Raw genomic sequence first — 24,535 nt, 5'->3', positions numbered from 1 at the left:
TGACATGGTAAAATGACAGACCTTAGTTACGCATTCAGTTGTAAGTCTAGTGCTTGTTAGAAAGTTTTTATTGTTGCAGAACTATTCGTTTCTAACTGCCCTTGACTGCTGTAATGCTGAAAAGTATGAGCATTAAGTGAACGATACTTTTATCCAGTAAGAAGTATGAGTAGCACTTTGGGGTTTTGGATGAGAGTAAACCATTAAAAAGTGTTTGTGTTGCTATGTAACTGACACACAACCAATTTAGAAAAGTTATCAGTGGGTTTTTTTGCAAACACGGAAAGTCAAGACTTATTGAAAAATCTGAGAACTTTTTTAAATATCAATTTGACATGGCATTTATGAGCACTTACCTTGTGAATACAATATTTATGACATGACTTGAAGGCAACATCATTTAGGAAGGCCTGTTGTTGCTATCTGTTCAGTTTGTATGACTGGATTAATTAATTTAGTTAATTAAATTAGTTTCATTAAATTAACAGTAAACATATCAGTATTACAAATTGCCTGACGTGTCTCAGATAATAGGGCAACAAAGGGAGGAGAAGTAAAATGTTGGGTGGGCAGTGCCACCTTAGAAGCTGCTCTGAACAGAACTTGAAATGAAGAAAAAAAAATTAATAAAAAGTTGGTAAAGAATGAAAACTAATCAGCATTTCCATCAGTTTGTGTATTGCTCCGGTTTGTAATGTAGCGCGCCCATACCGCTCAGCTTGAAACTAGTCTCCCTCACGAAACCTGGTGCAAACAATGGCTGATTCTCAGTCTGCGTTCCTACTTCATGTTCTTGCGGACTTGTGAAACATTAGTTGCAGCCCAAGACCTGTTCCATTCAAAAGTTCGAATGTGCTCGATCCACCTGTGTTATCGAGGATGCATCATGCCGTGACTGTGGATCCAATTGCCAAATTACTGTACAGTTTCTTTTTGTCCTAGGGAGTAGAATTTGCCAAGTAAGTGTACTTACTAGGCAAGAGTATTGAGAATCTTTTAATGAAGGGATTGATTTTAACAGTTCGGAGACGGCAGATGCAAACACCCCCTGGATAAATAGGGTTTTTTTGCTCGTAAAATATTTGCAATGAACGTGAATTATACAAGAAGAACCTAAAGAACAACCTAAACCATACTGCTTCTTGCACCATTGTGTAACTCAACCTATACATTAAACGATATGTCTTATCTAATTTAATACATTGAAGACAAGAGGGGAAAAAAACTGAACAAAAGATGGTTTTTGTTTTTAATTTGTTTTCATTACAAAAATGTTGTTGGTTTGCAGAGTTGAATGTTCAGAGTGGTAGGAGCTGTAAAAATGGCACCGGTGGGGCTTATAAACCAACACTTCAGACTGATCAACACACTTATCTTTAGAAAGCAGTGGGCCAGACAAACGAAGCACAGATCCTTGTCAGAGGAAAAAAACAATCCTGATAACGGACATTCAAACCCTCATCCCCTCAAAAAGACCCCAAAAAAGGAGGAATTTATACAGCTTTGAGAACCCCATGGGTATACACCTGGACAAAATCAACAAAAAAACATGTCAAAACCACCCCAACCAATGTATCAATCTTACAGTGCATTCAGTGTTCCATTAAAAAAAAAAAAAAAAAAAAAAAAAGTAATGAAAAATGTCAAACCGCATTCTCATTTTCAGATTTTGAGGCTTTTTTATGGACAGGCTTTTTAAAATGAACTGTCCTGAGGTGTTACTGCCATGCCTTATGCCTTCCACCAACCTTATGCTTCACTTGTCAGATTTCTTTACTTAAATAAAGACATGAACAAAAAAAAATGAAGCGCCGGCCTTCTCACAGCTGTTTTTCATCCATCACTTTCCTTCATGTCTGAAAAAGAAAGAAATTCCAACTTACTTTGAATTCTCAATTGACATACAATTGCTAGACCTAACCAATAGTAATTATAGTGACAATGATGTACACATGAATTGGACAAGTGTGACAACATCAAATGACAATGACCTGAACGCTACACTGAAAGCACTTCGGGGGAGGATCATGCAGTTCTTTTTAACCAGGCAAAAAGGGAGGTTTTCAGTTGCAAATCACGAACATCGGCACAAAAAGTACCATATTCAGCTCAAAGTGAATCTTAGTGCCCCAATCAAGAGGCCTCTGAATAGAAGCTTGGAAACCACAGGTGGGAGGCCTGGAAATGTTACTCTTAGGAATGAATAAATGCAATGGGAATGACAGGAGCACAGCAACAGCACTGATCAATGAGGATGAGTAACACACTGAAACGGACGATGAGGAAACGCATTCATGAGTGGTCATAAATGGCGTCTCAGTGCGGCCCACTCGGTGCAAACACACAACCATGCATTAACAGTGCAATGTTGAAACGGATGCTGCTCTTTTGTGGATGCAAGCCTTACTTCAGCCTGAAAGGCCGGGCTTTACTTTTATCAAAGGGCCTTTTACCGCAGACTCCTATACTTAGCCAACCTACTGCTCTGCTCAGCAGCAATCCTGGAGGAGGAGGAGGAGAGAAAGGAGAAAAGCAGCAGAATGGAGGGTTAAAGCAGCATTTTGTTGAAGAATCAAATATACACAGTTTCCCCCCCAAAATGTAATCCATTGTTAAAGCCATTGTTGCCTGCCTGGTTGGTATATTTAGTTTTGCACTGGGGCTATGAGGCCAATCTAGACAACAAGTAATGAAAGCAAATGCTCCATTGCAAAACAACTTGACACTCATGTTGTTTCAGACACTGTTCAATATTCTTTTCTCTATACCAAGGTCCAAAAGTTTGTGGACATCTCTTTTTATTAGTGAATTCATTTGCATTAAAGGAGCACCAATTGATAACAGGTGTTTAGCTTCATACTCAGCCTGGATAATCTCCATTGAAAAGCAATGGCCAATAGGACTCTTGAGGAACCTAAGGTGACTATGCCCAGGATCATGAAGGCTCCAAGCTTCCCAGCTGTGTTTTCTGGAATGAATGTGCTCCATCCAATACATATGTGATGAGCTGAAGTGCCAGAACTCATCATCTAATATCAGTATCTGACCACTAATGTACTTAGCTTAGCATAACACAATCCAAAATCGAGTTAAATGTTGGACGTACAGTGTATGTAGCTGTTGTGTAACTAAAAGCAATAGTAGCGGCCACCATGAATTTTGGTAATGCCTTTCCTATTTTTATAGGTAACAGTACACATGAGCACATAAGCAAGTCAGTTTGTGCTTATTTAAACAATCTGATTTGGATTGTTTTAAAGTGTGTGATTGTGGCAGGCGATCTAAACGAGGCTAACTAATGAGGACTTCTACAACCTGTTGCTGTACTGGCCTCATAGCTTTAGTGTAAACACTGGACACCAAAAGTCTCCACAGATAAGCTTTGGGGTGAAACGTGTAAAAAATGATTTTTCACAGAGATTGGCTATAGAAAGGACAGGAAAAGACAATGTACAAAAGGTGTAAATGAGCGGTTCTAAACAGAAAAAGTTGGACAATCATTGAATTAAGCTCTCAAATAATTAGCAGCAGCAAAGAGGTTGAGAAAGTTTAATTTAAGCATTTAAGTACTCAGACATTTTCAGCTGCATCTTTAAACTCTTCATAATCCGATGAAGGTTTCAGAGGACACTACACACTAATAGGGTGAGGGATTGCTATCCAACAAGGGTTCATCTACTCCCTATGGACATGGGGCACACGGTGCAAAAGCCACTTTGTGATCACCAATGAATACAAAGGCTTTGAAGTGGTAAATCCAAAGGGATTGGTACTCAGTAACCCCCCTCATTTTCTCAAGCAGTCCAAGTGGTTACAAATTACACTCATACTGATCTCAGAACAGTTTTACAGATGCTCTTATTAATGCTGGGGCTTAGGGAGCGGGAACAGTGGTGTCGATGGGTCTACTTAACAAGCACCTCAAATTATGAGTACTTCATTGGCAGGACTGATGGAAATATATGGAACCTGAAGTTGATTCTTTGGCCCAAACAAAAATCTGCCCAATCTGCTGGGCCTGTTAAGCTCACTGTGAAGGTGAGCTGGATGCGTTCCGTACCTTTTAACAGCTTTCTGGGCCAGCATTCGGTTTCCGGCCAGGAATGTGAGGCTGCCAATGATGGCCAGGTACTTAAGGGTTTGGAACATGTTGAGGTGAGTCCAGTACACGTACATCAGGCCCAACATGGCTACAATAGAGAGAAATAGATGAAGCACACATTAGCATGTATATGCAACTTTAACATAAAAAGTTAAATTATGATAAATAATCACCGGCTTGCAAAGACTTTTTCCTTGTATGTGATTCTTAAATGTTTTGTACAGCCAACTGTACTAATTTGGTACTGCCAATTAAAACACTCATTAGTAACTTAGTAACGAACTCCAGCCACTGATGGCAACGCGACATGGCTCAGGATCAAACTCGCAGCCCCCGGGCCATAGTGGTACCTCATTAGACTGCTGAGCCACTCAGGGTCTGTTTGATGAATCAATAGACATCAAAATCTGCTTAACTGTTTCCAATTGTTCGGTGGTTTATGCACTCACCTGCATGGCCGATGTGAAACAGCAGAGAACTAGGAGACAAGCTGAAGTTTGAAATGTTGGCACCCAGTTTAAACCACTGCACAGAAACAGAAATATAACTTCTTTTTCAAAAAATGAAACACAAACAAAAACTGCCAACACTTCACTATCCATTAGCATCAAATGCTTTTCTCAATACAAGTCAATGTTAAATCACAGGGCATGTTTCAGCCGATGGATGCAAAGTGCTTACCAGAATGAGCAACAGTAGGAAAGGGGAGAGGACAAGGGCTGTGAAGGTATTAGACAGGACGGTGGGTGGCCTCTTCTCTGGCTCACGAAACAGATGCTAGAGGCACAGAACAGATTTATAACTAAATATTACAGTTAGGATAACTCATATAACATTGTTTTCCAGATACTGATTTAGCTCAAGCCAAAACAAAAACAATTGCCAATGGTGATTTAGCGTTTTAGACAGAAACAATGACCGGAAAAACAGCACATTAACAGTGGAGTGTCACCTGGGCAGCTTTAGGTCATTACATTATCCCATATAATTATTCCATTATCCCATATAATGTAATCTAGCCAAATTAGCCAAATATATTCAGCGTTAAAATCAAAGTTACAATGAGCCTACCTGGATCTCTGGTTTGGGAACATACAGATTCTTGGACTGAATGGTTGATGGAGCCTCTTCATCGAGGAACTTGAGAACCAGATCCGCCTGTAAATAAAGATTACATTTGAAAATGAGTAAAGAATGTTCCAACATTGGAACAGTGGTCAAGGTACATATACCCCACAACAAGTTTATCATGCTACTTACCACGTTCCATAAGACTGGATTCTCCAGCGTAGCGTCTCCCACCATCAGATATAACGCATAGGTGCCGGAGATGGAGTCAAACTCAGCCTTTCTCTCAGCTGTGTCCAGCTCAAACTTGTACAGGTTCTTGCTGTCTGGCTCCGCCACAAACACCACCTCCTGACCAGTCTTCTGGTTGTGCAGCCTCACAAAGGTCTATATATATAAAAAATATATATTATTTATATTATTATTATTATAAAATTAAAAAATAATAATAAAAAAAGGGAGAGACATCAGCTCACTGAAGAACACCAACCGTAGTATTAGTGAGCACATCAACCTATGTACCTACCTACCCACACACCACTGTTACTTGATAGTAGGTTTTGTTTATTTGAAAATAGTTAAGAGAATTTGACTAAATGCATTGTTAAATATTACAATAACTGACTAACACATTACAATAAATTCTAATATTCCAGCACTGATGCATTTTTATACTGAGCATGCACTATGCATTTTAGAACTAAGTGATATGTTGTTTTTTCCCCCATATTTGCCATTCTTAAGTGATATATTTGATAATGAGCACTATGTCATGTGATACAATGGCCATGACATTTCAGTGTCAGTGTTACTAATGAAAACATCCTTGTATTGAATTTGATCAATATAGTTCTCATGCATTTACATAACTTTAAGGAAAGTACAACATTCTAAAATGGGGCTGCATATCATAACTGAGCTTTTGCTTCTATGTTGTTTTTAATACAAAATGTAGTTATAGGTAAACGTCTTAATGTGAACACATGCAGAAATCTTACGGTTTCTTTAACACACTATATGAGTGAGTCTATGTGGCTGTTGCACATACCTGGTGAGGTGTAAGCTCTACACCAGTCGTCTCATCTACCAGCTGGAAGGTCATAGCAAAGTTCTGGTGACTGTCTGCTACAAAGGAGGTCTTGGCCTTGTTGGGATACTCCACTCTAAGAATAAAAAAATATATACAACATATAAAATATACAAAACAAGATCCAAATGCTAAACCTATGGGCAGTAAATAAATTAAAAACAAAAGTCAGTTCAGAAATTAGTTCCCTGTCTAGCTGTGTTGCTCCTAATGAAAAATTCTGGTGCACTCTGAGGCCAAGATACAAGAGGAAATACTGTAAAAATTCAATACATTCAAATAGTTAATTCTCAGAAATTTCCTTTGAAGACTATAAAACATTATTATAATTAGAGGTCATTTTAAAAACACTGCTCATCATGTGTGCTCTACTTGCTCCACAGCTTGCTTGCCGCCTTCACAAAATTAAACTGGTCAAATTTGCTTGAAAATTTCACATTCATCACTGGGAAGAACAGCACAAATGACAAATTCACATGTATGGTCACCAATTTCACAATCACTCGATATAGGAGCACTTTTGTTAAAACTTGATTGATCTTACCTGGTGGTCTTGGTGCCGATACTTTGGTCCTTATCAACCACAGACAGGTCCATGTTATTGATGGCCACCTTGGTGGAGACTTTCACTTTGAGCTAACGGTATGGAAAGAGACAAATATTGGAAACAGAAAAGACATTTAACACCGGGTATGAACTCTGCAAAATAGGGCTTTGTGTGGTGCACTAAAACACATGACAGCATTTTGTTCAGGGATGAAGTTCTACAAAAGATTACAGTCTGACCTTAGACTGTAAGTCTTCACAGGAGGAAATGACCTCCACTTGACCTCACAATTGGACAGTACATTCACTAAATAATTGCTCTTTCGAAATCGCACTAATTTGGCTTAATTGGAGAATGAATCACCAGCCGTTTGAACAATTAAAAGGTGAATGGAGAGCAACCGTCTGAACCGAACTGACTTTCACATAGCAGCTTGCATGGTTAATTCAGGGCTACATTCACATGACAAATACAGAATAGTGAAAACAGGAATGCGCACAGAGATTAACGTCATACCCGATCAAAAAGGCAACTTACCTCAACATGGTTGGAGACCAATCGGCTGTCCCCGGTCACAGCAACGGAAAACTGATAGTAGCCACTGGCAGGCTTGCTGGCCATGAAGTTCAGCTCAAAAATCCCACTAAATATGAGGAAAACCAAAATTTAGACTGTAGCTACCAAGAATACTGTGGGAAGTGTTTTAAACTAAAAGTCAGTATAAACGGGAAATGCATTTTCTACTAGTCCAAAAGTATGCCATGCAGGGGTGTAAACCAAAAAAATGACTTCTGAATTAGGATTACAACAATAAATCATAAATTCTTAACTCTCATCACAATATGAGCCAAATCCTATTCTATTGGCATTTTCTATCTAATGTGGAAGACCAAATACCCAATCCCCCCCATCCATGTGAACTCTTCCTATCACTAGCAATGCCCCAAAGACTAGGAGGGTGAAGGCTAGCACGTCTCCTCTGACACGTGAGGCCAGCCACCTCCCCTTTTCAACTGCCACTAATTAACTGCCGCTCCGCAGTTCCGATACAACAGCTAACCAAACACATGTGCTGACCAACATGACACTAGGAGTGATGTGGGTAAAAAGTGCACAAACACACACCCCGCTCACTCTATATTCCGCCATTATGTAAACTGTTACTCAATTTTCTCCCATTTCAGTACCAAGTACCATTAACCCACTCTAGAAAGGGCATGGCCAATTGTGCTCTCTCGGAATCCAGCTGCTGATGGCAAAGCAGCAGGACCTGGGATTCAAACTAGCGATCCTTGGATTATAGTGGCATCATATAGAGCAAAACAATGAGCTGAAATGCACATACTCTCTCAGAGTGAACGGAGTCTGGCTAAGGATGACCGCCTTTGATGCCACAGAGCTGGCTGATTCCACCAGAACATCAGCGGAGCTTAGAGGCTGGCAGAGAACATCAGTCACCTGGAGCTGTGGTGGACACAGACAGACAAGATACATTTCAGCAGGCTTGAAATGATATGCACTACTCTTTTAACCCACATCTATGTTCACATAATTTTACTAATTATTTTATACCATCAAACATACTTGATGTCTTTAACTGCAAAAAGTTGAGTGTGTACCTGCAGGAGGGGCTGGCTGTGAGACACTGTGGCAGGACCCAGAGCACTGACAATGACTGGCTTGTGGAAGCGGTTGTTGGAGAGGGCAGATGCAGCACTAGCTACACTGAAGACCTCGGACAGGGAGTCCCACGACTTCTTACTGAAGATAGAGTTCACCAGCTGGATCACCTGATCCTGTGAGGGCAAAGAGACATAGTTTACCTCCAGAGCACAAATTAAAGCAGTTAAGAAACATGGGTAGGGGTGCAGGGATGCAGATCATGTAAGACATTGAAGGCAGCAATTCAACAGTGTTAATCCAACAATGTACATTATAACTATATTAATTAACTACTATAAAAGTTTAACATGTGAAAATTACGTGACCAGATGAAATTCTCAGGCAACCTTACAAAAAACAAAAAAATAGAACTTTACTTCTTTCAGTGGAGGCTCCACATCCACATGGTCAGAAAGAGCATAAGCTGCAGAAACAAAGAGCGCTGTGGCCTCTAGACCTTCCTCGAACTGCAGGTACACACCACCCAGATCATCCAGCCGAGCTGCTAAATCCTGCAAAAACACAAAAGCATTGATGTTCAAGTTACATTACATTGTCAAATTAACCCTTTTGTGGGTCACTGGTTTTGAATTAAACAAAGACTGGGATGCAGCACCACTTACAGGCTAAGTAAATTCTCACCTCAATTTCCTCCAGGATCTCTCCGAGTTCAGCCTGCTGAGAAAGGCGGGAGGCAGTCTGCAATGCCAGAGTGATTCTGTGCATGCACACACACAAACACACAGGTAGAATGTTAAATAGACCTTAAAATGAGTAGTCAACCTAATCTCTACTGATTGAATCTGTAGCACACTGCTGCTTAGAACAATCACTGTTTCCACAGCTTACCCAAATTTCAAAATCTGAGTGCAGTGATTCCCAAAGTCAAAAAAAAAAAAAAGTTGCAATTGGCCAAGCAAATGTGATTCACCAAAGTTTTTCAATATTTAACATCAAATCTGACAATGCTGAAATGCTTCATCAATCCCTTTTCCTCAATTCCGGCTCATTCTCTCTGTTCCTCTTCCCATTGTCTCCTCCACTTTGCAGGAATAAAGAAGTAGGAAAGGAGTGGGAGGACAGGAGTAGCAGCAAAATTTCTGGATGCTGCTACTGTGTTGGATTGGGTATGCAGGGAGGGACTGGGATTAAGAACCCTTGCCTTAGGGAACTCTGAATGAAAATGGAACCAATTTTTATCGTGTTGCTTCACAGTGTGCGTCTCATTCTAACACCTGTATATGTGTAGCTTAAAATAGGATATATATAGTCAGTTATTGCATTTATTCATAATCATAGTTGAAATCATCATCTGTGGTAATCGACAGTACAACACAAATACAGCAGATAGGGATTTGTTAATTGAAAAAATTAACAACACTACACTATTTCTTTCATTCAATTGGTATAAAACTGAATCTAGAACCCAAGCTGACATCTTTACAATGCTAAGATAAGCCTGCAAGGCAGGTGCTCCTGGTACACTGAGGTTTACTCACGCCAGGACGTTGTCCTCTTTGGAGATCCGTGCTTTCAGGGCACTCACCACCTCCTGGGAGGCCAGAGGGAGACCGAAGGAGCTGAGAGCACTCACGGCCTGATGGATCTGTGAAACTGTGGAGTCCTCACTAACAGCAGCGTGGAGTAAATCACGTGTCTCGTTTGACACATGGATCTGAGGAGGATCACATTAGCAATACATTAGTAAGTACTAAAGTATTTAGTACTAAAGTACAATCTAAAATAGTTAGCTTTGCAGCTGTACCTCACAAGAAGAGAGAGCTTGGCTAGCCTCTGCAGCATAAAAGAGAGACTCAACACTGGAGGAGTCCACGTTCGCCTTAATGAAGCTGCATGCGTCCTGAAGAAAGTAGATTTATAGTTCAACAAATAGTAAAAACATTATAACATAAGTGTTTCATGGCCTTTTAACCCTCTAAAACACGCTTGTCCTCACATTTGCGTCGGCCACAGACACTCCCAGCTTGCTCAGGCCAACAATGGAGAAATATGCAGATTTTAGGTCTGTAAATGGTTGGCTCAAAATAGCTTGAAGTCTGTCTACATCAGAAGCTGACAGATGGTGGGATGGGGTCAGTGCTTGGGCTCCAAGAGCCAGCACGAAGACCAGAAGGCTGACCAAACCTGTAAAACACAGAAAGCATGTTAATGTAGCAAAATACAAGCATAAACATTCAGAAACAAAGGTCAATACAGGTGACCTACCAGAGGGTCCATGAACTATAGAAAGAGACGTCAGTTTTTTTTCTTCTACTATATACTTTTAAATTAGCCAATCAATATTTAAACAGCAGGGGCTGTGCTTTTACAAAAGCCCATCATCCCAACTCCAACCAGATCTTTTTACTGCTGCTGTAGACAGATGCATCTCTATACACTAGCACTTTCCATTCTCCTCCACTGCAAGAGCTCAGATCACTGCTGTCCAATGAAAAACATCCAAAAAATGGCAACTTTTCAGGAGGAAAAAAACCCCAAAAAACATGAACTTCCAATGGATCTCAATGTAAAAATATTTGAATCCAAGTAATTTAGAGCATTTCTATTAATCCAATCATCCAAAACTCTTCACACTTTGCAGAGAGTAGCTACGGGGTCCAACCGACGGAGAAAACTAAAAGTGGACAGCAGAGATAACCTATATTCTGCTGACCAATAATGATTAAACCAAAACATTTAGTGCTTTTTAGATTTAAATATGCAAATAATATCTGTTCTGATTGGCTTCAACTTCAGAGTGAATATGCAGGGCTATAACATGCAAGAAATTGAAGTTTAGTATTATATATGTAATACAGTAGGGAAGGGTACGTGTTGACCACACCACAAAGTAGGTGTCTGATTGCTAACAGTAAGTTAACTATTAGGTCTCCTGATCTGCAGTAAGGTAGCTACACAATGGCCCAGTTCTTCCACAACTTGGTAAATAGGTTCTTCTATGGTGTAAGTCCTTCGTGGGCTACACCACAAGTATATTAGCTAGTGATGCTGCTGAACTACTGTAATGCTTGCAGTTGTACAAGCTCACCCTGAACCCAAACCCGGATGCAAGTCCCATAGAAGTCTTTAGGCAGTCAATTTTTTAACAATCTTATTTTAGAGGAACACGACTCAAATTCGTACAACTAAAATCTAAGAAAACAAATATGTGTCTGCTTGAGAAAAACCGCTGGGCTGTTCCTTTAGGGTTCCTTCCATATTTAGTGCTAGCTAACGTTAACCGACCTGATCTGCCGTTCAGCAAATGAATGACAGCAGAGACTAGCAGCAATAAGAAAAGATGTAGCTAGCACTAGCTAACAAACCAAATCAGCGTCGAATTGAGTGTTTATATCCTAAAATACATCCATTGTAAACATGAGTGCAAAGACACAAAAAAAAAATACACTCGTTTGAGGCTAATTTAAACCACGTCTCTCTAAACACACGTTAGCTAACGATACTGCAGTTAGCCACTTAGCTAGCTAGCACTGTCCCAAAGCAATGAATAGCTCTACTTTCAGTACAGATTCGCAATCAAACAGAACACATTATTTAAAGTCAACAACATAAACGCGCGTCTCGTGTAGAAATATACACAAAAAAATCCAAAAGGATTCAGAATCTGAGACAGATGACTTACGGAGCAGCGCCATGTCGCCGAGTGCAGCGTCACCACAAGAGAACGAGGTGAAACCTTTGCAGCAGGTTACGGGGAGAGCATTCGCTTCACGGTCTCAAACGAAACACATTTAAAGATCCAACTGCGATGATAATCAAATTATGTTAAAGGAAATATTTATATAAATTCAATAAGTAACACGTATTGAATTTAATTTAATTGAACTTACGACATACTAGCCTTCGTTTAAATAAGGATAAAAGTGCTACCCCCCATAGTCACAGAATGGTACGCCCCACCGCTGCATAGGAACAGAATAGGAGAAAAATGCATATATCGATAATAAGACGAAATTAAAAATAGGTGCTGGAAATGTAATGAAACGTTTTCCAATTGTTATTTATACAAGCAAATAATGCATTGTGTCCTAAGAGCAAATCTTGCAAGCTTTTATTAAAAGGGCGGGAGGCGTTTTTGGGGCATTGTGTCTATTTCTCATTGGCCATTCTCTATACAGAGGTTCCGGATTCTGTCCAATCAGAGCCATTATACACTATAAGACATTTCCCAGTTCCCAGGTGAAGCTGATAGGATTGCATTTGCAGTGGTGGCAACATGGCTTAGGTCCGAGTCCTTGTTTGATCCTTTGCAACATGGCCCTTCTGTTTAAAACAAGTTCTTCCTGAAATTGTTATAAATATATTGGCCAACACCAAGTGACTCAACATTACATATGACCTTATATACAAATAGCAAATAAACAGGCTATTTTAAAGGACCCTGTAGACATCATGCCCCCTGGCTTCTATTACCACTATACAGATATTCAGTGAACTTTTCTACAGTGCACAATTTCACACCAAACTACTGAATAACTTTGTTTACATCTAAATTAGGTGAAATTAGGCTGCAAAATGTGAGCTACAGGATTCCAATTTCAGCATAGATGTGCAGACATGAATAACAACACTTTGAAGAGGAAATCAAGTGGTTTATATATATTATTCAAGACTAATAGGCCCCTAAAGTTGTTTAGCATTAATAATTATGTTTGTTTTAAGATTGACACTAGACCCAAATTCAGGAGTTTAACTGACAGAGGTGGATTTTATTTAAAGTACTTTCAACATTACATACAGCAATCAGCAGTCCAACTACTTAGACAATCAAGGTATAGCTTGGCTGAACCACACTGCTAAACAGCAGAGTTAAGCACCATGTATAAAAATATAGGATTACAAAATTCTGGACATCACAATTACCAGAGTTAGAAATGTAGCAGAGACAGATGTCTACCTACTGTTTGCATGTGACTTATTATCTGCTGTTTCTATATTACCATTATAAAAATGTTACCAAGATGTGAAAGCACCCTGAATTGTCCTGAATTGAATGTGGTGCCAAGTTAAACGAATAGATGCATATTTTTTTAAAGCATTTAAGAAGCTCAATAAATTACAAATACATTGACTCAAACAGAATGTATTTTGAATGTATTCTGTGGCGCACACACTGTGGTACATGAAGTCATGGAACCACAACCTGAGACAAATGACTGATAGCACCATCACTAATTTGCCATAACTGATGATCTTAAGAACCAGACAATCTGTGTTATCTACAACACTGTTTTCACAAACATCTTTTCCATCACACATTATTAACAAAACATTGCTTTTTTTTTTTTTTACATCTTAGTTTGCAACATAAGACTCCACACATTTTATGAACAGACATTTATGAAGGACAAGCATCAGGTTCAGTGCAGCCTCAGGAGAGGATAAGCGCTCGGCTGTGTGTGCTGCTCTTCAGGGAGCGAAGATAACGCCTGGCTTTCTCAGTCATGATCAGCTGATCCTTCGTCCGTCCACATGCAACGGTTTCCCATGCTGGGGTCATCTAGAGGGAAAGCCCAAAGCAAAAATGTAGATTAGCACTAGCAAAAAAGCATAGGAGGTAAATAAATACATAAATACACATGTCTAATGATACCCAAACACCACTACTACTCTAATTAAGCTACTTTACAGCCCCCCCATTAGTGTGTATAGATTTTATACACTCTGGACTGAAATGTTTGTTGACCACTGATGTGAAAGAATGGTCGGGACATCCCAACTGGCAATATTTGTGCAGCTGTACACTATAAAAATATTTTTTTCCCCATAGACTTCTTCTATAACACTTAAGATCAACATAAGACATGAATTTGGTTCTGACTGGCTGCCCTGACTGTATCAGAACTGAAAAATCCTGAAATCTACAAATTAAACAGGCTGGCCAAAACTGTGGTAGGCAGAAGATACAGATATGTAAATCAGCTCAACATTGAATTAAAAATAAATAAATACATTATGGACTGTGTGGAATGAAAGCAAGGGCAATTCTATGGTTGGGGTCTTTTATGGCCTCTCTATGTAGGCCAGCAAAACGACCTTTGAGGCCGCTTATAGTGTCAAGCTAGCTCAGCACAGAGAAATTTACAGTGTGTGTAGAAGTGTGTCTAAGAATGGTTCATTGCTGACCAGCTTTAATTACTGAAGCATGAAGACCAGAACCAGACGGTTCATAGACAGCTTCTACCCCCCCAAGCCAACCCTGTGCTTACTTACTTGAGCTATGACCAACAGCTCAGTCACACTGCACCCACCAAGAGTTCTCCCCACTCACACTACACTTGAACTCACATCTTATCCCATGTTAATGTAAAAAGTACACTGCTCAAAAAATAAAGGGAACAGTCAAATAACACATCCTAGATCTGAATGAATGAAATATTCTCATTGAATACTTTGTTCTGTACAAAGTTGAATGTGCTGACAACAAAATCACACAACAATCATTAATGGAAATCAAATTTATTAACCAATGGAGGCCTGGATTTGGAGTCACACACAAAATTAAAGTGGAAAAACACACTACAGGCTGATCCAACCTTTATGTAATGTCCTTAAAACAAGTCAAAATAAGGCTCAGTATTGTGTGTGGCCTCCACGTGCCTGTATGACCTCCCTACAACGCCTGGGCATGCTCCTGATGAGGTGGCGGATGGTGTCCTGAAGGATCTCCTCCCAGACCTGGACTAAAGCATCCATCAACTCCTGGACAGTCTGTGGTGCAACGTGATGTTGGTGGATGGAGCGAGACATGATGTCCCAGATGTGCTCAATCGGATTCAGGTCTGGGGAACGGGCGGGCCAGTCCATAGCTTCAATGCCTTCATCTTGCAGGAACTGCTGACACACTCCAGCCACATGAGGTCTAGCATTTCCCTGCATTAGGAGGAACCCAGGGCCAACCGCACCAGCATATGGTCTCAGAAGGGGTCTGAGGATCTCATCTCGGTACCTAATGGCAGTCAGGCTACCTCTGGCGAGCACATGGAGGGCTGCGCGGCCCTCCAAAGAAATGCCACCCCACACCATTACTGACCTACTGCCAAACCGGTCATACTGAAGGATGTTGCAGGCAGCAGATCGCTCTCCACGGCGTCTCCAGACTCTGTCGCGTCTGTCACATGTGCTCAGTGTGAACCTGCTTTCATCTGTGAAGAGCACAGGGCACCAGTGACAAATTTGCCAATCCTGGTGTTCTCTGGCAAATGCCAAGCGCCCTGCACGGTGTTGGGCTGTGAGCACAACCCCATCTGTGGACGTTGGGCCCTCATACCATCCTCGTGGAGACGTTTTCTAACCGTTTGTGCAGACACATGCACATTTGTGGCCTGCTGGAGGTCATTTTGCAGGGCTCTGGCAGTGCTCCTCCTGTTCCTCCTTGCACAAAGGTGAAGGTAGCGGTCCTGCTGCTGGGTTGTTGCCCTCCTACGGCCTCCTCCACATCTCCTGGTGTACTGGCCTGTCTACGCTGACAGACACAGCAAACCTTCTTGCCACAGCACGCACTGATGTGCCATTCTGGATGAGCTGCACTATCTAAGCCACTTGTGTGGGTTGTAGAGTCCGTCTCATGCTACCAAGAGTGTGAAAGCACCACCAACATTCAAAAGTAATCAAAACATGAGCCAGAAAGCATAGGTACTGAGAAGTGGTCTGTGGTCCCCACCTGCAGAACCACTCCTCTATTGAGTGTGTCTTGCTAATTGCCAATAATTTCCACCTGTTGTCTATTCCATTTGCACAACAGCATGTGAAATTGATTGTCAATCAGTGTTGCTTCCTAAGTGGACAGTTTGATTTCACAGAAGTTTGATTTGCTTGGAGTTATATTGTGTTGTTTAAGTGTTCCCTTTATTTTTTTGAGCAGTGTATATAAGTATTAGTAATAGAATATTACAAATTAGATTATGCACCAGGGACTACGCACCAGACAATGCGGCAAGTCTTTCACTCATCTTTACATCTGTGTTAATGTATGGTGACTATAAATGTGATATAATTTGATTTTGATTTACTTATAATATATATAAGATATAATTTGATTGAACTTTACTTACAGGGGCAGGTGGAATCACACTGGAGATGGGCTGTGCTCGTTTGGTGATAATTCCACTTTCGTTAGGGCCAAGGATGAAACCCTGGTCCAAGACATTCTCTTCTTTTTTCACAGTCATAGAGGTGTTGAGACATCGTGACAGTGACCGATCCACCTGGCAGACAAAAACCAAGTCTGTCTTATACTCTCTCCATGGTGAAAGACTACAGCCAAATCTCTGAATGCCACCCACTTTCATACCTTTCTGCAGGGTTTGACAGTGAGATTAGGGTGCTGCCGTCGAGCAGGACCAGTGTCATTACAGTCCACCACATCCAGGGCCAGTGATTTGCGAACTTTCTTCATTGGAGGCCGATGCTGATGAACAAGAACAAGCACCTTGTGTCATTCGCACAAACAACCAAAAGCTATTCAAACATTAACAGCCACCCCTTGTCAACAACCTATCTAAACTTAACTGAGGGACAGGTTGGGACTGGGTTGCAGTTATGTGCAAGTTTATATCGTAATAGGGCTGCACAATATATCATATCAGCATAGTTATCGCAATGTGTACAATAGCAACATAAATGCAATGTTTATTTTACTGCAATATTGGATACACAGAGTGCATTATTTATATCATGACGTGTTAATTCACGGACTTAATCCCTGTATATTTCAGGTGCTTGCCTCGCGGAAACTTTAAGCTCATTTGCATGGTATTGTGGTAACTAGAGGTGTAACAGAGGAGTTCCCATGATATAATGCAAATCCGACGACTTACAGGTTAAGGTTTCTGGGTCTCTTGCATGCTTATATTTACCCAATTTAGGTAATGTCTTCCCTTTGCAATTGTGTGCACCAAAACGGGGGGGGTTTATATACACAATTATCAAAAAACACATAAGAATGTTTATTTGAGCTGATGCAAGTAAGCTGGCTAATAGGTGGGGCAAAAGCTTCCATTACTTTTATACCCGCAAGTCCAGAGCGCAAAACTAAAGCAGGCAACATGTCCTGGCAAAATGGAAAGTTACATTTTTAGTTAATCAACTACTGCCTAAAATCATTGATTGAATTTATTAGCACACACTAATGTGTAATACTGAAGAGTTCTAAAGCCAGAACCATGAAATGCAGGTCCCGTTTTCCCACTCACCACTTGCTTTGGTCTCCGCTCGGGTGGACTCTCATCCTTTACAATGAGCTCGATCCCCGCCTCGCTGCGCAGAACCTCCTTTAAGTCCTCCTCTAGGTTAGGTGTTGGGGGCTACAGAAAGGAACAAGCATATTTACCAACATACAGACCTTAACATGAACTTACCTTCAGAATTAAACCATTTTAAAGTTTCTTACCAGAGGCCGTATAGTGCCGTACTTCTCCAGAGCATTTTTAAATGGGGTTGGAGTGCGGGGAGTGCTATCTAGATCAGCCTTATGGTTGGGCGTGATGAATCTGAAAAGAAAACCTTATTAGGTTAGATTCTAATATGAAAGAATTCTGTTTAATTTAGATAAACTTGTACAGGCTGAGATACATACACAGAGTTTTCTTTCTGAGTAAGGGGAGTTTTGTCGCGGTGCAGCGGGGTAGTGACGATGGCTTTTTGGCTACACACAGGAGTAGATGTGAGAGAGGGATTCTCCAAGTCCAGTGTGTCTTGTTTGGTCCATAAGTTTAAAAACTGATGAGAAAAAAGAACAAGAATGTATATAAAGAGTTTACAAAATAATGTTTTTGTAATACAGAGGCACCCAGCTCGACTCAACTTCAATACTGGTGACATTAGTAATCACACCTCCACATAAAAACACTGCAAAGAGACTAGCTGAGTATGAATGGATCATTACCTGTGAGGGAGAGAAGGGAAGGATTTTCACAGGAGTGCTTTTAGGGGTCATGGAATTGTTTGCGTCTGGAGACAAGGCAATGCGGCGGCGGGTGCGGCGGCTCAGAATTGAGGGGGGCGTGGCACCACCAGGGGAGATTGGGATGAGCTCCCCTTTACTGCCTTTACTGAGCTCCTGCAGAGCGCTGCCCTCAAGCCGAAACTGCAAAACCTCAGAACTCTGGCTTTCATCCGGTGAAAGGTCAAAATCAAGATTACACCAACCTTCCAGGTCCTGCAGAGAGAGAGGGACAGAGATTGTTTCATGGAAGGATCATACGAGACCTTAGATAAGGACTATCAAACCACTTAAAGGGTAATTTAAATAAATAAATAATAATAAAAAAAGACTTAACAATGCCAGGGGGCACAGAATGCATGCTTTTATTTGACTTAAAAAAATTTACATTTGCAATATTACACAAACTGAATCTTTTATTTAACTGCAACAGTAAAATATAAGCACATTATGTTATAGTGCATGCTGGGGATAAAAATGCAGTGGACCGTGAAACAGGGTAATATTAACAGATAATCCAAATAATTTAGCGGGTCATGGGGGTCATATATCTGTGTAATATATATGCCATGCAGAATTCAAGTGAAATTTAGTCCAAAGCTAGGCTCAATCTCACAAAGTCCGCACCCATGACATTTATGTGTTGTGAACTCACCCCATCCATCAGCTCCATAACCTCCTTCAGAGTCGGTGCTGCTGAGGGTGAGAGGAAGCCTGAGCCGTCCGCCTCCCAGGCTGAAGCACTTGAGTTTCCCGCACTGTCCGGTTCACTTTTAGGGGTCACTGGAGCTCGGGGACGTTTAGGGGTCGCAGAGCTGACTGGAGCAGCTTCAGCCTTTGGCAGTTCAGGATCAACCTTGAAGTTAAAGTTCAGTGGGATCAGATTTCCACAGTTCGTCCCTTACATCTAACTTAATCAAAGTTTATTAGCAATGATTTTAATGCAATGCTAATTGGTTTAGAGAAGCTCACATTTACTTGTTAGCTACATCATGCCTCCAGGAGAAATACTAATATTAATATAATAGATAATGAAAGTTCAGACACCACTTCTCTTTGAGGTGTGTCGAGTATGATAGTTTATGCCAAACAGATATTTTGGTTTTTTTTAATCAAAAAGATGTAATGTTTTACCTGTGTCCCTACAGAAAGACCCTCAGTGGCTTCCTTGTAACGGAATCCCTCCTACAAGGGACATACATAGACATATCAATAAACAGTAGATACACAGAAAGAGAAACTAAGTGAAAGAACCATGACGACAACAAGGGGGTACATTTAAAGATTATTACACAGTCCATGAACCATACCGGCGGATCTGCACTGTGCTGAACTACAACCTCCTCTGGCTCAGGCTGGGGCACTATATGCAGAGTCGTGTCCACGCCAACATAATAACCCATCTCAACCTTGCGCTTGATTGTTGAGTTCCAGTGATTTTTCACTGCATTGTCTGTCCTATATGAAAACAGAAGCAAGAGAGACACGGTTTAGGAGGAAGCATCATGAGTAACACTCTGCTCATAAGAAATTCATCTCTTAGCATTAAATGTATGAACTGAAATGAACTTTACCAGGTGCAAATAAACCCATGTGTGGAACAATGAAAGTGAAAATACAGTTTGAAGCCTTAACTTAACAAGCCAAGGCATTTCATGACATTTAAAGTTTGCGGCCTCAAAATAGTCTAAAAGTGTTGACTAATCTCATATAGACTTGTTTATGTGGTTTCTGATGTCCTGGATTGCCTAATTAACACGCTGTTATCTACACAAAACAACATAATTGCAGGAAAAATCTAGATGAATGATGCAGGTTTGACCCATGTGGTGTAAATTAGTCACATTTTAGATAATAGATATTTATCCATTTTTAACAGAGCAGTACCATCTGTGTGAGAACTGAGGCATGCTGTTTGGACATTTGTGGTCATGAATTGGTATAATATAATGTTAAGACTGCAACTTTGTACATAATATAATAATGGTATGAGACAAAATGCTTGTTTAATCAAGGACAGTGTCGTTGATGAACTGCATGCTTAATATTTATGTGAATACTGCTGAGACCCACCTTCCAGGGAGTAGTTTGGCAATCTCTGCCCAGCGGTTGCCCAGAACGCAGTGGGCCTTATAGATGATCAGGTCCTCCTCTGCAGTCCAGGAGGATTTTTTCACATCCGGGTTCAAGTGGTTATGCCAGCGCTCGCGGCATTGCTTCCCCAGGCGCCCCTTCAGGTGCTTAGCTACCATGGCCCACTGCTTGTTGCCATATTTATTCACCAGCTCTATTACCTAGTCACAAATAAATTAAAACTGTAAGCCACTTTTCTTGACCGATATACAGTCGAGTGCACACGTCTATTAGCAGTCACATGAATTAACACCAGTCACCAGTTCCATTGGCAGTCCCAAAACACTGCCTCCACCATGTTTAACAGATGATACTGCATGCTTTGGATCTTGAGCCTGTCCTTTCCTTCTCCATACTCCATACTTCTGGGTAAGCTAATCTTGATTTTTTTTTCCTTTTCAAAGAACTATGTTCCAGAACTGGACACTTAAGAGTTACCAGTGGTTTACACCTTGAGGCATTTATGATCAAAAAGGTGCCTATTGACTTGAGAATTTGTCAGTGATACATTCATCTCCTTGGGAGGGTTTTTAACTAGATGTTATGAACAGGTTTTTATTTACCAAGGGAAAAAAATGTAATTATCTACATTAGTTAGTTCCATTGTCTTCCAGGCCTCCTTGTCTAGCTACACTCACAAGTGCCTTCTTCTCTCCCCAGTGCCCCCCAGTCTTATTCCTTCACTTGCTTTGCCCACTCTTTGAATGACATTGACAGTTCCAAAGAACAGCCGAACGCAAATTCAACACTTGTCCAACTATTTGAGTCTGTTCAAATGGAGGGACTATGTAGAGATGTCTAATTCCGACACAGTTAATGCATTGTTTTTGTTAGACACACTGCACTCACATAAGACTTACCGGACAACTGACCTAAACCTATGTAGACATGTATACAGGAGTAAAAATAAAGGATCACAAATGCTGCCCTTAGGATGCAAGCAAATATTTTAGGCCCTTTTGTTTAAAATTGTAAAACCACACTGTGATTCTATATCCTTACCTTTTCATCTTCCTCTTTAGTCCAAGGTCCTTTCACAAGGTCTGGATCCAGTACTTTGTACCAGCGGTGCACACACTGATGTTCTGATCGATTCTAAAGAACAATATGTCTGTTAGCATGTAGCACTAGTTGAAGCAAAAAACAACAAATACTTCTAGATCAGGGTGCATTTAAGAAAGCAGGTGCTGTCAGTGCCCTGCTGAAAAATCCAGCTCCAGACCAGCTTTTGCTTGTTCAGGTGGTTTTCAGATGGTCAAGGTGGTTTAAAAGCCGGTCATCCAGGCTAAAACACACACTGTTCTGGTCAAGAGCACATTGTATGTTCCATTAGATTATGGTTATGCTTGGTCATGCTGGTCGACTAGCTTGGTGAGGCTGATGACCAGCATGGTCATCCAGCTTGGCAATGAAAAAAATCCATATGCCGGTCAAGAGCTTTAGTCGGCCATACTGTTTTTTTCAGCAGGGTGTTTGAGTTATTTAGGCTTGGTCCAGCTTCAGTAAATGCTACCAAATTTCATACACAAATTAAACAGGACATACTGGAAGAAAACTGGCGATATATTTCCAGTCTGCCGTTCCCAAACTCTGAACCAGTGTTCGTAGATTATCATCCTGGAAAACAAACCGAAAACAATCTGTCATTACATGAGTGGATTTCTCAAACGCTGTTAAAAATGTGAAAAGGGTCAGAGACAGAAAGCTTAATTTTGGGTCATTTTTATCTACATCTACAAGCAAACAATGAAAACACTACAATAGACAATATATGTACAATAGCTTGTAGGCATCTTCTCCAACATCTAGTTCCAGGTCTCCTGACAAAATGAGAGGTTCTTACTACAGCAAAAGAAGACTACAAACGTCTGGGGATTCATGGAAACTCACCTCTTCCTGTGTCCACTTCACTTTTACTTTCCCGTAGTCCTTCTGGTCTGCTACATCAGAATCAGTGTCCTGACAATCCGGGTCCTCCCTGCAAACAAGCAAACAGGAAAGTCTTGTTAACAGGCCAGAGGACACGATGGCAAACACCACCATGTGGTCATCAGCAGCTGGCAGCAACGTGTTGAGTTGTACTGACACCTTTGGAGCTTTTAGTGTTTCTAATTTAATACTAGCAAGCAAATCCAGCTTGTTCACACGGTCCTGACTATGTACACACTCCTCCAGTAAAGTTGGCTAGCTAGTAATGTTGCTGACAAGCCACGGGAGAGTCTGTCGTGTGAAGGATTTGGCTTATGTTAGCTTCGCTGCTTCATGGCAAAAATTAAGAAGCAAACTCCGATCAGACATCAACCATGTCTGATCAACCCCAAGTGGACAAAGAGAAATGTGTACATTTTCTTTTTAAACTTTAACCTCAAAGCTTAAGGGTAAACACGAAAAACAGCTGATTTGGAATAGTGGCTGTTTACCTACAAGTACATACACTTTTAAAACACGATTATAATCCTTGTGTGTTATCTCGACACAACATTAAGGTCACTGTTCATGAAATCTACTGCAACTGCAAGTAGTCATACTTGCTTAAGATCATATAGCTACTGCTAAATCTGCTAATGTCAGACTTTCTTTTGTTTGCTTTCTCACTAACCTGCTAGCTTGTCTGCTTGCTACAGGCTACAGCCATGCAGCTACCCGAGTAAATAAGGTTGTAAACAAATGGCAAACTGCAAAAACCCCACAGATTTAGCTAGATATAACGCTACCGGCCTTACACAGATCGTAAGAAGGTGGTATACACTTACTTACATTTAGTCAATACAGATTAACATTAGCTAGATCATTCCTAGCAGAGGGCGCTAAGCTTGCTATAGTACTCAACAGGCGGGTCCCCTTGTTGTAGTAATATGCAAACTCGTATTTCTACAGTCCTACTACAGATTAGTCACTGTTTATTTTTTATTTTGCACCATAATTCAGCAGACGCCTGCAGACATCCGTAGCTACATAAACAATGTATGGATGCTTAACTTACCCGCGCGCCCTAGAAAAGGACATTTCCATGAAGCCGCGTTTATCCGGAACCTCCGAGCAAAACCGAGCTACTTATTTCCTCCGATGCTGTGCATACAGTGTCAAACCGCGGCCACTCGCATAGCGAAATAGATTTAATTTAATAAGCGTGTAAAACTCCTCACAGCGACCCTATCCACTGCACAGCTGTGCAAATCTGAAAACTGCGCGCTTTTTTCGTAGGGCTTTCCCGGGAGTGACGTCACGCGCCTGCGCACTACCAAGGCTCGAGCAAAAATAAGGTCAAAATAAGGAAAAATATACAGAAATATCATGAAAAAATCTGTTGTTGTTGTTTTTGTTTTTGTTGCACGATGTAAGTGTATAGCTGTGTGTGCAATCAATCGTGCATAATGTTAATTTTGCCATTTCGTTTGACCTGAATTTTTACTATTATACTTTATATATTTTACTAATATTTACTATTCCTATTCATTTTCTACTGTTTTTATTACTGATCATTTTTAGTTTTATTACCAAATTATTTGTTTACTTGTTATATTGCTTGTATACTTTTCTATTGGTTATTTTATTCTAAAAATCTAGTGACTTACTATTCAGTTGTGTTTTGTTAGTAGGAAATAGTAAATACTGAAAATACCTCAGTTCAGAAAAAATGACTGAGTTAATCACCCAAGCCTATATATACAAGCTGAGGGTCATTTAGTGCTAGCTCCACAATCATGGAGGGAAAGCGGGGTGGACTTGGTAAGTAGGGCACTCAGCACAGCTCAGCTCAGCTCAGCTCAGCTCAGCACAGTTGTTTACTTGGGCAGTTTCTTGGTTAGAGCCATGACTGGGGTGCTATCTACCCCCTGTAACGCGTCAAGATTTAACTTTATTTTACCTTATCTCAACTTTTATGTCAAGAATAAGTTGTTATACAGAGTAACGGGGTGAAAGTAACAGGGTTTAATAGTCAAATACAAAATGTGGTCTACTAGCATCCTT

General features: G+C 40.6%; 2 protein-coding genes across 3 annotated transcripts; both read right to left on the bottom strand.

The window, feature by feature from the left end:
* Positions 1–1,235: 1,235 nt before the first annotated feature.
* On the bottom strand, positions 1,236–12,152 carry rpn2 (ribophorin II). 2 transcript variants are annotated; one of them, XM_072666369.1, is made up of 18 exons: positions 12,110–12,152; positions 10,424–10,611; positions 10,232–10,327; positions 9,966–10,141; positions 9,109–9,184; positions 8,844–8,978; positions 8,424–8,600; positions 8,150–8,268; positions 7,342–7,447; positions 6,802–6,893; positions 6,219–6,333; positions 5,363–5,557; positions 5,174–5,260; positions 4,784–4,879; positions 4,552–4,627; positions 4,061–4,190; positions 2,408–2,501; positions 1,236–1,856 (listed from the first exon to the last, which is right to left on the bottom strand). In XM_072666369.1, the coding sequence occupies exons 1-17, from the start codon at positions 12,120–12,122 to the stop codon at positions 2,450–2,452; spliced, it is 1,929 nt and encodes a 642-aa protein (XP_072522470.1). In that variant the 5' UTR covers positions 12,123–12,152; the 3' UTR covers positions 1,236–1,856; positions 2,408–2,449. The 2 variants fall into 2 exon arrangements, with proteins under 2 accessions (XP_072522470.1, XP_072522471.1); XM_072666370.1 differs by lacking the exon at positions 2,408–2,501.
* A 1,051-nt stretch (positions 12,153–13,203) lies between these two features.
* Positions 13,204–23,652, bottom strand: mybl2b (v-myb avian myeloblastosis viral oncogene homolog-like 2b). Its single transcript, XM_072666087.1, has 15 exons — positions 23,547–23,652; positions 22,454–22,541; positions 22,109–22,180; positions 21,566–21,658; positions 20,504–20,724; positions 19,741–19,888; positions 19,565–19,615; positions 19,086–19,286; positions 18,374–18,646; positions 18,065–18,207; positions 17,879–17,978; positions 17,682–17,792; positions 16,781–16,897; positions 16,542–16,694; positions 13,204–13,987 (listed from the first exon to the last, which is right to left on the bottom strand). The coding sequence occupies exons 1-15, from the start codon at positions 23,573–23,575 to the stop codon at positions 13,859–13,861; spliced, it is 1,929 nt and encodes a 642-aa protein (XP_072522188.1). The 5' UTR covers positions 23,576–23,652; the 3' UTR covers positions 13,204–13,858.
* Positions 23,653–24,535: the final 883 nt, after the last annotated feature.

Source organism: Salminus brasiliensis, chromosome 21, assembly GCF_030463535.1.
Source record: "Salminus brasiliensis chromosome 21, fSalBra1.hap2, whole genome shotgun sequence".
Taxonomy (NCBI): domain Eukaryota; kingdom Metazoa; phylum Chordata; class Actinopteri; order Characiformes; family Bryconidae; genus Salminus; species Salminus brasiliensis.
The sequence above is the reverse complement of the archived record's forward strand: the minus strand, read 5'-3'. Positions and strand labels throughout refer to the sequence as shown.